This window comes from Tinamus guttatus, unplaced genomic scaffold, assembly GCF_059628265.1.
Source record: "Tinamus guttatus ecotype Peru unplaced genomic scaffold, ASM5962826v1 Tinamus_guttatus_pri_ptg000416l, whole genome shotgun sequence".
Classification (NCBI taxonomy): Eukaryota; Metazoa; Chordata; class Aves; order Tinamiformes; family Tinamidae; genus Tinamus; species Tinamus guttatus.
The window spans coordinates 520,865-533,517 of NW_028288950.1; the positions used below are offsets into that span (position 1 = coordinate 520,865).

At 42.4% G+C, this 12,653-nt stretch overlaps 1 protein-coding gene across 2 annotated transcripts in view; it reads right to left on the bottom strand.

Annotated features, from left to right (window-relative positions):
* Window positions 1–90: 90 nt before the first annotated feature.
* The window catches only part of TLL2 (tolloid like 2), an 84,775-nt gene continuing 72,212 nt past the window's right edge, over window positions 91–12,653 (bottom strand). For both annotated transcript variants that reach the window (XM_088531421.1, XM_088531422.1), the window contains 8 exons: window positions 10,600–10,725; window positions 8,004–8,164; window positions 7,064–7,244; window positions 5,313–5,438; window positions 4,310–4,437; window positions 3,298–3,511; window positions 2,367–2,617; window positions 91–601 (listed from right to left, as the gene is read on the bottom strand). In XM_088531421.1, coding sequence (XP_088387547.1) covers window positions 467–601; window positions 2,367–2,617; window positions 3,298–3,511; window positions 4,310–4,437; window positions 5,313–5,438; window positions 7,064–7,244; window positions 8,004–8,164; window positions 10,600–10,725 — 1,322 coding nt within the window. In that variant the 3' untranslated portion in view covers window positions 91–466. The remainder of the gene's footprint in view (window positions 602–2,366; window positions 2,618–3,297; window positions 3,512–4,309; window positions 4,438–5,312; window positions 5,439–7,063; window positions 7,245–8,003; window positions 8,165–10,599; window positions 10,726–12,653) is intronic.

Sequence of the window (12,653 nt, forward strand, 5' to 3'; positions counted from 1 at the left end):
TTGCACAGACTATTCTGGGCTAGTAGGGGACAGTGGATGGCCCCAAAGGTCCACTGAGATAAATCCTATTGGATGGCTGCCAACATCATCTGCACCAAAAGATGCATTCAGGCAGGTCATGCGTATAGCGTATGCAAGAGACTAAGGCTTTTTTTTCAATCCAAAGCCGGTCTTTACTCAGCCCATGGCAAGCTGTGCAAAATACAAGATTTATGCCCTGGCAGGTGTCATTAGATGACATTTTTGGTCCTGGGTATGTTAGCAACAGAAAGGTCATGCTATTTTTTTCAGAAGCAAACCTTTGAACTGGATTTAGTTTTAGTTACAGAAAATACTGTACACTGCTTTTGGCCAGGTGTACAGGAGCTTAAAAACGAACAAACAAAAACAAAACCCAAAAAATCAACAATCACAGTTTTAAATGTCTCAGTCTTCAGATGGGGAATGTCTGTGAGGAGCAGTCAAACTACTTTCTCATGTGCAGTGCATCCTGAAATTTGGTACTTATGTATCGGGCGTGAAAACCTTTCTTGTTGATGGTGTCATCTGTGTGGAATCGAATCATGATGGAATCCCCTGCAGAGTAAATTTCTTCCAAAGGCTGCAGGAAAGAAAATAAGGCAGTTCAAAGTGGTGAAGTCTGAATGCTAAATAATTGTTTTCACAATGATGGCAAGATTTGAGCTCAAAGTATAGATGGGCTGGCCAGGAAACATGAATACTGAGCATTCAGTATGTCCTGCCCTGCTCTGACTCCTTGAGCACATCGTAAAGCAGAATACCTCTTGCTTATCAGCAAATCGTGTACTAGGCACCAGATTTCTGTCAGCTGTGGTGAGGGCCTGAGACAGAGATCTCGCACATTGCCCCCCAGTCCTACTGCTTTCAGTGATTGCTTAAGAGGTGGCAGAGAGAAGCGGGGAAGCTTATGCAACCCATGTCTTCATGCAGGGATTCTTTTGCTCTCTCAGAGCTCAGCAGTTGATAATATTTTTACTCTATATGAGTACCTTGGGTAGATACAAGCAGAAAGAAAAACACTACTTTCAGACAAATTCAGTCCTACCATTCAGAGCAGGTTGCGTGCAGCAGAGTTCTTAAAAAACAGGGTCAGAAGGCTCCCCCAGAAATTTTTCTCCTGCCCCGAAACAGGATCAGACTCACTAAAAACACTCCTGTCAGATGACTGTCCACCATGCTTTAAAGGTCACTTGTGATGGAGATCGTCCCTCTCTCACATATCCATTCCAATGCTCTCCCATCTCCACCATCAGGAAATTCTTCCTCTTATATAGCCTGGACCTCTCTTGCTGAAAATTAAAACCCATTGCTTCTTTGAACAATTCTGTCCCAACTCAGTGGACCTGGAGAACAGCTTGTTCCCTTACTCTTTATATGCTTGCCTCTTGTGTTTGAAGATTGATACCAGTTCACTTATAATCCCAGTTCTACAGATTGTTCTTTGAGCTTGCTCTAAATGATTCTACTGCTTTCAGGAAATGACAGAATCCTAAGTGGACCCTGTTTTGCAGGTGAGGCCATCCCAGGGTGAAATAGTGACAGAATAATTTACTGTATCTTACAGGAAAGACTCCTGTACTCTTCCTCACTGCTGAGCTGTGACCTGCTACAGCCTGCCTGTGCTTCTCTGCAGAAATGATGCTTCCCCAAATGATCTCCTTTTCATCCATGTGCTGGGTGGGTGATTTCTATTCTCTACCCTGAACTTCTTCACATTGAGCTGCTCTGCTTCTGCTTATTTTCCAGACTGTTTCCCCAGTTTGCCAGGACTGCTTCAACATACTTTCTATCTGGTTGTGTCTTACTGAATTCAGTAAGCACCTTCTCCACTTCAGAGCTAAAGTCTTAAATAAATTAAACACAGAACCTCTAGTTTTAAATACCACCCATTATTGCTTGCATTAACAGAGTCAATCAGTACATAAATAATGGTTCAGGAGACAACATAACATCCTGAAGTCAAAGTATCTCCACAGCATGGTTGCAGCGTCTCCTTGCTTCAAAAAGCAAGCAACTAAGGATTAAATTGGCCTTTGGAAGCTGAGTTTCCCTACAGTTGCACAATGTTCTAACTGCAATGCTGGGGCACGGCAGCAGGGCAGTGCCACACTGCTTCTCATAGTTCTGGACTAACAAGGAAAGTCAACTGGCAAGGTTTCCAAACCAGCTCTGCATATCAAGTAAAGTAGCTGTGATATTTGGCCACAGGAAAGTAGGCAAAAAACAGACAGAAAAAGCATTCTCATCACCAGTTTGTGTCAGCTGCCCTCTCCAAAATGAATATAAGAATACTTTTCTTTGTCACTTCCAGTTAACCCTAAGAAATCATCATCACCATGACTTACCCCTGAGCCACAGAAGCGTCCCAGGCGGGGTGCGGTGCTGTCATAACCATCATAGATCTCCATGTAGTCATATCCACAGTCAGCCTCCTCCTCAATTTCAAATGTCTGGAATACCAGCTCCACCCCATACCCATCTTCAGCTACAATCACCCAGTCACAGTTGGACTGTCCTGGGTAGTTGTTGTCCCCAAATTGGGCATGGGAATACATTTCCTTAGTTTGTACTTCAGCCTTTAAGAGGCCACCACACTCTGGAGAAAAAAAGAGGGTAGGTAATACAGGCTCCCCCAAGTTCCATCTCACAGCCTCACAAAGTGCAAAACACATGCACCTTGGTGCAGCTGACTTGCAGCCAACCAGGAAGATGCTTCCTCTACTCACACATACACTACCACTCTAAGAATTTGTTTTATTTGTTTGCCGTTCCAGAGATTGAAAAAAAAAAAAAAAAAAAAAGAACCTTCTGTAAAACCAGTTTCCAAACCAGTCTGGGCTGCCAAAAATAAAGGATTAAGCTTGTGTCAGCCCACAGCATACTTCTGCTTCCACCATAAGTCATTTAGCATGGGCCTGTTATGTGTGTGGGCCTACACGCCTGAGAATCAATCCCTCATTGGGCTATGTGATGTCACTTCATATTTTGATAACTGCTGAGAAACAGAAGGGAGTTGGCCCTCAAGCAATCATCTCCAGTTTAAACATGAGAAGATGAGTGTCCAATGTGAAAAGACCTCTCAGCTGACAAGGAAACAGGCATGTACAGTATGGCGCAAATACTATTCGGGAAGCTGGTTAGCACTATTTACAACCAGAGGAAACTCAGACTACAGACATTTTGGAGAAAAATGTGTCTGGTTTTGCCTGGCAAACACTACAGTGAGAAACTCGATGGCACCTCATCACACTGGGATATTAGCAGAAAACAGCTTACCTGTACTGTGCTTTGCCTGGAAGCCTTTTCTTTGTACAGAAGCATCAGAGTAAAACCTGAGGAACATCTTGTTAGTAGAAGCTACCACAGGGTCTGGTTTCTTGCTGCCACAGAAACGGCCAAGGATAGGTGACTTGCTGTTGGGCCCATCATACATTTCTAAGTGGTCATAGGCACATTCCTGGTGCTGTTCAATCTCAAACTCATTGAAGGTCTACAGCAAAAACAGAATGAGGAGAATAATGAAAGACATTTGTAAATTTGAGAGATGTTTAGCAGAGGATAAAATACTCAGGAAGGAAAAGATCAAATAACACATCTCCCAACTTCTCAGACACAGAATGATGTGCTTTCAGAGGACAGTGGTCTCAGGATGCTCAGTTCATAAGCATGTCCTATGTAACTGTAGTTCTGCTGTCTTGCACACACACATGACAATGGTCTTCAATCACAAGCCTTACACACTCTTCATTTTCCCTGCAGGGAATCCTGCCTAATGCTCTGAATAGGTAGTTGTTCAATATTACTTCCTCCAAGCACCCCTTTGGATCCAGGCACTATTTGCCCAAAGGGCATGGGCTAGCCACATAGCTTTGGGCATGTCCTTCCATATACATCAGTCTGTACCAGAAAATAGGGCTAATGCATCCTCCTCAGAAGGGCTGAGGACTGGCACTGCCCTCACCTTATGTGAAGATGGTCCCAACAGAGTGGCTTGGAGGCAAGGATAGGGATGACAGGGCATGAACCCAAGTGTCTTTTATAAATTTTGTTAACAGAGTGGGCAGTGCTCGAGAGGCTCCACCTCCTGCAGTCTCCTCTAGGCTGCCTCATCCACTCATGTTCTTCTGAGACCTTCTCCCCATGCCTAGACCACAGGCAGCCTCCTGGGACCCCCTTCACCTAGCAGTTTAAACAGGGCCTGTAGGGATAAATCTTTCTTCTCACACAACAGCAGGGAGATACCACTTAAGTACTGCGTTTTTCAGCCTGCTTGCTCACTGTTACTCACTACTTTCACTCTGTGGCCAGGGGTTGCAGAGATATTCCAGGTGCACTCTTTCCGGCTAGGGTACTTGTCAGGCCAGTTCGGACTGCTCATCACTCCCTCTGCGCTGCTCAGCTTGTGTTCGCAACCAGCTTGAGAGAGAGAGATCACAAGATGTGCATCAAGGCAGGTCTCACAAGGGAGCTGTGTTACTGCATTGTCCTACATGTTTCTCCCTGCCCACTGAAACCCTCAACAGGACACAAACAAGAAAGGTTTTAATCACTGAATACAGTTTTTTAGGGTTACTGTATAGTTTTGGGCGGGTTTGTCCCTAACAAGACCTATACTTCTGGTACCCCAGCAAGAAGCCAGATTAGGTGTCTGAGCTAATCAAACAGCTGGTGAAATAGATCATCTTAGTCCTGTCTCCCTCCTCTCCTGTTTCCCCATCTCTTCTCCCCTGCTCCCAGTGACATGATCTCCACTGTGTTAACTGATGTTGAGTTCTGCCCAAGCCGTTTGTTTTGCTGGCTCAATAAGGTGAATCAGCTCACAGGGAAATCAGGCAAGCATGGACTATACAAAGGAAGTCCAGGGGAGCATATAGGCAGGGGCAGGGAGTAAGATGAAAAGAATTTTTGCAAGCAGTGAACTGTGTGATCAGCTCAGTCTCTCCCTTCTGACTGAACCTAAGGCTTAAATGAGAGCAGGAGCAACAACTCAACAACAAGGTGGTATTTCACAACTGTTTACTGGCTTCTTTTGCTAGCCCAGCTCCTTACTCCCACAATGTCTATCCCCATGGTCACCTAGAAGGTGAGACTATGGAATAGATCCAGCTTAAAACAAAAAAAAACCCACAAAAATAAAGACCGACAACTCTTTTTGTTTTTTTCTGGAGATTTTTTCAGATAGATCAGTGCTATAGCAAGCAATACAAATCTGCTGTCTGGCTCAAGTAGTGTTCAACAATAAGCGTTTGATAATGCTTAATTTGCCTGGATATAAGGAGTGGGGCCCTCACCTTCTTTGCAATCATGGCCGTTTTCATGTAGCATGAACCCATTTCTGCAATGGCAAACATAGCTTCCAAAGGTGTTGGTGCATTCGTGCTGACAGCCACCGTTATCTTTGGAGCACTCATCCTTGTCTGTGCAGGATCAAACCAACAAATACTGAGTTGCCAGTAAGGAACAGGGTATTGCAGTTGCCAGCTGTGTGTGAGTCCCATATCCAAACTGGCAGATACCAATGCAAAACTTAAATGGCTGCTGCTGTCATATTTTTAACCTCAAACATGATTCTTTTCAATCATCTTCCATTCCATAAATGCACTTTTTAATCACATAATGTTTAATCATTTAAATGATTGAATAGTCCTATCATTAACAGAAACCAAAGAGCAATGCCTCATTGTTTTAGAATAGGGTTTGGGAAAAAATATCACACAAATTTACTGCCTAGGCAAAAAATCCACTGGCCCATCTTTATATTTTCAAGTTTCTGCATACTTCGATGATCCTTCTTTTTAAAGAGCTTTGACTGAAGGCACAAGGAACCATGTGGAAAAAAGGTTCCAAGGTATGAGCTTCCAGCTGAAGCTGCGGTATGTCCCACAGATTTTCACTCCTGTGTGTTCAGCTGTTTGCAGAAGCTACAGAGCCAAAGGGCCTGTCTTTTTCACCCTTATGGGACAATGGCATATTTAGATAGCGGAGAACAGTGAACTTCTATTCCACCTTTTCCATAAGCAAATAAAAGCAGTTTGGCTCAGAAAAATTCAGGTATCCTAAAGGGAAAGGACACAAAGTGAAAGCCACTTACTGTGGTTAGTGCCCCCCGCAACATTACATGCAGTTCCCTCACAACGTTATCCACTTAAAAAAAAAAAAAAAAAAAAAAAAAAAAAGTGGGATGTTGTCCTTATTGCTCTTCATTTGTTTCTGAATTTCACTGCTCTGAGCATAGGACCTGTTCTTAGTTTCCAGTTCAGCTTCATTTATGACCACCTTACCTCCATTTTTTCTTGTGTCAAATGGACTTTTTTTTCTTGTGCTATGGACTACATTACCTTCCTCTGTCTCTTCATCTCCAAACATATTCCTAAATAAAACATACTCTACCTCACCTTTCCCCTTTTTAATAAGACAGTCCTCTTGCCCTTTATTCTCCTCTGCATCTGTCTTAATTTGAGGTCATTTTACATGATTAGCTGTAGATTGCCCTACTCAAAAATATTAATATTGGTCTACTTCTGCTGAAAAAACATCATGAAACTAAAGTTCCACTTTCACTAATCTCTGTAAATGCCTGCCAAAGATTTATCACTGAAGCAAAGAACAATGAATAGTTCAGATAAAGGGGATTAGAAACCTCCAATAGGCACGCAAAAATTAGATAGGAAGGACCTCAGTACAGAAGACTTCTGGAAATTTTCTAGCTCTTCTGGTTTCAAAGAGAAAGCTAGTGGCTGATGACTCCTTTAGCAGAAAGAACTTCTGAGATCAGGTTTCCCACAGTTTCCTATGGCAGGGGACTGGGAATAGTGATGAAATTCATACATCTTGCTGACACCACATGATGAAATTTGACCATACAGTGTGCTGAGAAACCAAGATGAAAAAAGAAAACATAGCACAGAGTAACCGTACTTTTTAGGTGTGAATAACCACGTATTTTCCTGCCTAATTTAACAGGAGCTTAAAGAAAATTCACCAAAAACAAGAGTTTCATCAGAGAAGACAGCCAAACAACAGAGAGAAAACAGCCACGTACCAGAGAAAAAGTGAACTTTGAATCCTTTCTTGGAGACTGTGTTGTCTGATTTGAACTCCAGTCTCACGTTGTTGCCATATGATGTGATCACTTCAGGTTTCTCTGACCCACAGAATTTGCCGTGCAATTTGGAGTCAGAAGCCAACCCACTGCGAACCTCTACATAGTCATATTTACAGACCTGTCAATAAAGGAGGAGGTTTCTTAGCTCAGTGGAGTCAAAATAGAGCATTTCAGAGGAAGAGGACAGAGGCTTGACTGATAGGGAAAGGAAACACACTTATACTTAAGTACACTCCTAATTTCCCCAAATTCTCCTCTTCCAGTATCCTCTCTCCCTTCCCTTGCTGCCCAAGTCTTACAGCATGGGTGTAAGATTACCTGTCAGATTAGCAAGGGCTCCAATTAATTTAGCTAAAATATTTAGCTAAAATAGCTACTCCCTCTTTATCTGAAAGCTTTATAGCCTTGACTGAACTTAAGTAGCCTGTTGAATTAGGGAAGAGCCACTGCTTCCAACTACAGAAGGGAAAGAAAGGTCTGAATGCTTTGCTCAGAATCCATCCTTGGCAGGGCAGAAAACTCTTGATTTTATTTTGTTTACCCTCACCTAGGGCACTACCTCATAGTTCATTTCCAATGACCTACCTACAAAAGCAACCCAGGGCAAAACACCAAATAGGGATAGAAAACATCCACAACCATTCAAAGCCATAGAAAAGATGTCCATTTAAAACAAAAAGGTTCAAATCCTTCCATTCCCTAGGGATAACAGATCCAGACTCCAAGGAGAACAATTATTGCTAATGGCTCTCAAGGGCTGGGAAACAACTAGAAGCTCAGTGGGACACACAGTCTCTACTTCCTTGTACCCAAAGACTTATTCAGTTCTGGGTTATCCAATAATTACACCTCCGAGATACAGGGACCGGTTACGTACATCATTGCCTTCCAGTTCAAACACTTCGAACTGCAGAGAGATCCGGTACTGGGCTGGAGCTACCACCTGCCAGACGCAGTTTTTGTTAGTAGGATATTCCTTGGGCCATCCAGGGCTAGTGATGGTCCCATTGAGCTTGGTGATGAAGCCCCCACAGGCAGCTGGAGAGGCAATAAATGAACACAAGGTTTACTTGGTTCTGTTCAGACACAGAGTTTGGGCCACATTATTAGCTACGAAATGAATCAGACCCTGATTGGTGGCACATTTCAAATCTCAGCCTCCAGAGCAAGCGTTAAAATGGGCAGAGCTATGGAGAAGTCAAAAACTTTGCTTCTATAAATCACAAGTGCAGCACATACAGCCAGTCGGTGGCCCCAAGATTCACTTTCACTGTGTAAGATTGGTCTCCCTTAAACTCTATGGTCTTGTGTTTACTGTGTATCAGTGGACTTGACATACACAACACAGCTGGTAAGGTCAGTTTAGTAACTGTACCCGCATCTCGGATAGAATACAAATGCCTGACCTTTGCGCACTCGAGCAACGCTTGTAGCCCCAGTCAAAAGCATGGAAAATGCTAACAGTCTGTCCTACCAACCTTTGAAGTTCACAAGCAATTGATTAACTAGAAGATAATAAAGCCCTGGGGAAAAAAACCTTTGTCTGCTCTTCCAAGGCTTGTTACATAAGGTAGCATTTCCTCTAGGGAAAACTGCTCTAAAAAGCTCTATGCTCCCATTTTCTTTAAGAAAGCAGGACATTTTAGTTTCATCCTCCTGAAGGAGGACATGGCTTTTACATCAAAGGAATCAGCCTCGATTTGTTCCTTTGATGCAAAAATCTACCTGCAACGAAGCCACTTTTTACTTGCTGTTTCCTGATGGCAATAAGGCCAGAGCCTCACAATTCACAGTGATAACAGCTTCCTTGTCTTGGTCCCAGTATCACTTTGTATTACAGTAACTAACACAAAGAGGTGGTTTCAATGCAAAAAGTGCTGTGAAGCTGCTTATTAACCACAGGTGTTTTTAGAGACTTGTTAAAGCACAAAGGGAAACAGGACACTAAGGGTCTTGATGATAGAGCCAAACAAAACAGACAAAAACTGCACAAAGCGTTTTGATTTTCACCCAAACTTCCCAACCCATTTGTTTATTACCTTTAGTATTTCACTAGTTTTAGCGGAGCAATAACTATTTCCTTCAGTAGGACCATGCTTTTATCTGAGAGATTGGGTGATTAAACCTGACATCCCCCACCACTGCTCACCCTGAGTAATGTCCTTGAGTTGAGAGATTATTCAACTATATGGACCACCCCCGCTCCCTGCCATGTCACATGAGCAAGGGGATCATAGTTGCACAGTCCTTACCACAGATTTACGCTTGCAACTATCTGCTCAGAAGCACAGACCAGCTCTGTGGAGATCTAGACCAGAATCAAACCAGGAGCTGTAGCTCCTTTATTTATAATCTGTGTCTCAAAGGATTAAATTTTCCTGCAGTTTCCAGATTAGACCTCAAAACTAAAATCTGTCACTGTGGTACAGTCTCTATGCAAATGTAGTGTATTTTATCTTCACTATGTTGTTGCCTGTTGCATTACTTTTTGTATAGTAACACCTGACAGAGCAAAAGCAATCAACTTTGACACGCATCACTCTAACTGCAAAGACTACTCTCTGTGCTGCCTACAAATGGAGTATGAAACAGGAAGCTAAGACTGAAAGCTGGAAAATGCCTGCCAAGTTATACGAACTGACTTGCTCAGAACTGCCAGAAAATATTTATAAAATAAGGCACGATTTCCAAAATTCTTTTGCATGCACCTAACTGCCCCCACAAAAATCAATGACAGCCTTGCTCAAAAGATGGGCAAAAGCAGAAGCTGATGTGAACCAGGTCACTTTGAGAATCCCATTCGCAGTGTTTGGAATTCCTGAAACAAATCTCAGCTAATTAAGAAAACCTGAGATAAGGCCAATATGTGTATTTCACAACACTGGTAGTTGTACTGTTTGCAGAAGTAAACACTTGTTGCAAGAGACAGGTTATGTAACTACAGTGCTGACAGAAACATTTTCTATGAAACAAGAAGCCTTTTTTCTTATCCAGAAAAACTGGAATTGACTCGTTACCCGTTTTGCATGGGTAAACATTGATATTTTAGTTTATAATAAAAAGTTTTTTAAAGTTTTTCAGGCTTGGATTGAAATACTTTGATTCTGTAGTGCTGCTATCATGCCATCTGGTAGTCAGAGTCACTGTCTTCACCTCCCAGGACAGAGCTGGGCCACTCAACTTTCACAAGGTTAATGGCTCCTCTCTGTGGTGTATTGTGGGAGCTCTGATCTCACCACAGAGCCCGGGCCATAAAAGACAACCAGTTTGGGAGTTATTTAAGCAGCAGAGAATCAGAGTATTTTCAGCTCTCCACTCTAAACCTGATTTAAATGGGAAATGTTGAAACGAGAAAATACGTAGCGGTGCAGGTACACAGAAACAAAGATGAAAAAGGGGAAAGGAGAATCATCACCAAGCTAACTTAATTTCATTATTAGCTGTAGAGATGCCTCAGTGCATAGGCTACTCACCTTCACAGCTCCTCTTATCAGCAGTCAGCTCATAGCCAGGCTCACAGGTACACTTGTAGCTGCCCAGTGTGTTCTCACAGAGCTGCTCACACCCACCGTTGTCTGGCAGAGAACATTCATCCATTTCTGTCAGGAGAAAACCACAACGAGTCACAGTTTCCAAGCACTCAAATCTCACATTTTCTTAGGCAACACTTCTAGGCAGAAGGACTATAGCTCCAACTGACAAGCAGAGCCCATGGACCAGGCACTACAGCAAGTCTGATGAGTGCTGAAGCATTCCTACCACCAAAAACTCAAAAGGCAAAAAATTACTATCACCAGGTACAGGGCATAACTTTTTTTTCCCCCCTCCCTGAGTCAGAAGCGGGAAAACACACATTTGGTTCACATTTGCTTTGTTTTTTGTTTGTTTTGTTTTTTATTCCTCATGCTCCTAAGGGACTTGAGATATCAAAATCCAGTTCATTATAGCAACCATGACAAAGCAGCTATGGATGGCAAGACATATCCCACTGTAGAAATACAGCAAAAGAGCTGGAAGGACAAGGAAATTTTATTCCTGATTATAGATACATTAGTTGCTACCATTAACATTGAAGTCAGGTTCTCCCAATCAAATCTCAACAATGTGAGCTGACTTTTCAATATACAGACAGCCAGATTTACCAGCTTCTCATCCTGGCTCCTGATTCCATGTGCATTCCTTAATAGATGGTTTTATGAAAATGCTCCAGTAAAAGTTACTACTATGCACGCCAAACAGGAACAGTTCCGATAACACTGTCTTCCTCAAAGTCTTCCTACAGTCAGGAACTCTCTGCTGTAACAGTTCCAATTCAAACAGATTTCATTCTCCTCTTTCTCTTTATGGACCTACTATTGAGAGAGTATTGCTTTCCAGTTCAAGGTCTTAGACCTGACGAAAGACCTGCTCTCTGTGATCTGACCGTTTGCAGGTTTATTTTCACTGAACAGCTAGAAGTTAGCACTGCATGTTCTCACAGGGGCATTAATTTCAGTTTGATTCTTAGCTCTGTTTTCTTTAAGCTATTTTCTTTCCCACCATTGTAGGACATGTAATTGTAGCTCTGCACAAAATTAATGAAGGCAAAGCTGACCCAATGCTCAATCAGCTGAAGATAGAAGCTTGCAGGCTGCCTGCAGTGCTATCTAATTTGTTCATTTACTTAATTTAGGGAGTGGCTGCCAGTCACAATCTCTAGATACAGCAGACTTCAGGTCCCAGCTTGAAACTCCACATGGAGCTTGCAGGTGTATGTATAGAGATTTCGCAACCTGACATCAACAAGCTCTGTGTCTGACCAGATGTTGCATGATCTAGTCCATCAACAAAAACTGCACAGACAATACTTGTGCCTATAATTGCACTAGCAGCACATGTTTATGCATTTTTTTAAATGTATTTCTGAGCATCTTATCTCCAGCAAACATACCAAAGTAGATAGGTAGGTATTCTACATATTTGCAGGAAAGCATCATATTATACAAACTAACTTGCTACAGGCCAAGAAGTCTCTGGCTAGTGCTAATTCTCAGAAGACATCAGCACCACACAGTCTGCAATATCAGCTCCTGAAAGAGGCCGGCACATCTTTGGGAAGAAGTACTAACTGTGCCTTTATGTAATCTGAGAAATTTAGAGAGAGGAATCCAAGCACTGTGAGAGTTGCCCAGCATCTAGACTGAAACACCACAGTATTTGCCAGTGATCTTTCAATCACCCTAAATGGAAGACAAAAGTTAAAAAAAGAAGTAAAGAAAAGACTTACACAATCCAAATATTGGTATTGCAGCTATTATGTTCAGAGAGGTGTACAGAAATAAGAGAAACATGATTCTATCCACCTCACAGCAGCTCCAGCAGGTATTTTCTCAAGCAGTTATATTTTTGCTTCTTGTCTCTATTAAGCCACCAGAATGCTTGCAAAGGTCCATCTCTTAAGCAAAAGCTTTGTCTTGCTCACATCTTCCTGAGGAGAATCTCTGTTTAGGAACACATTTGTTTCCCAAAGCACTCAAATCTTCCCTGG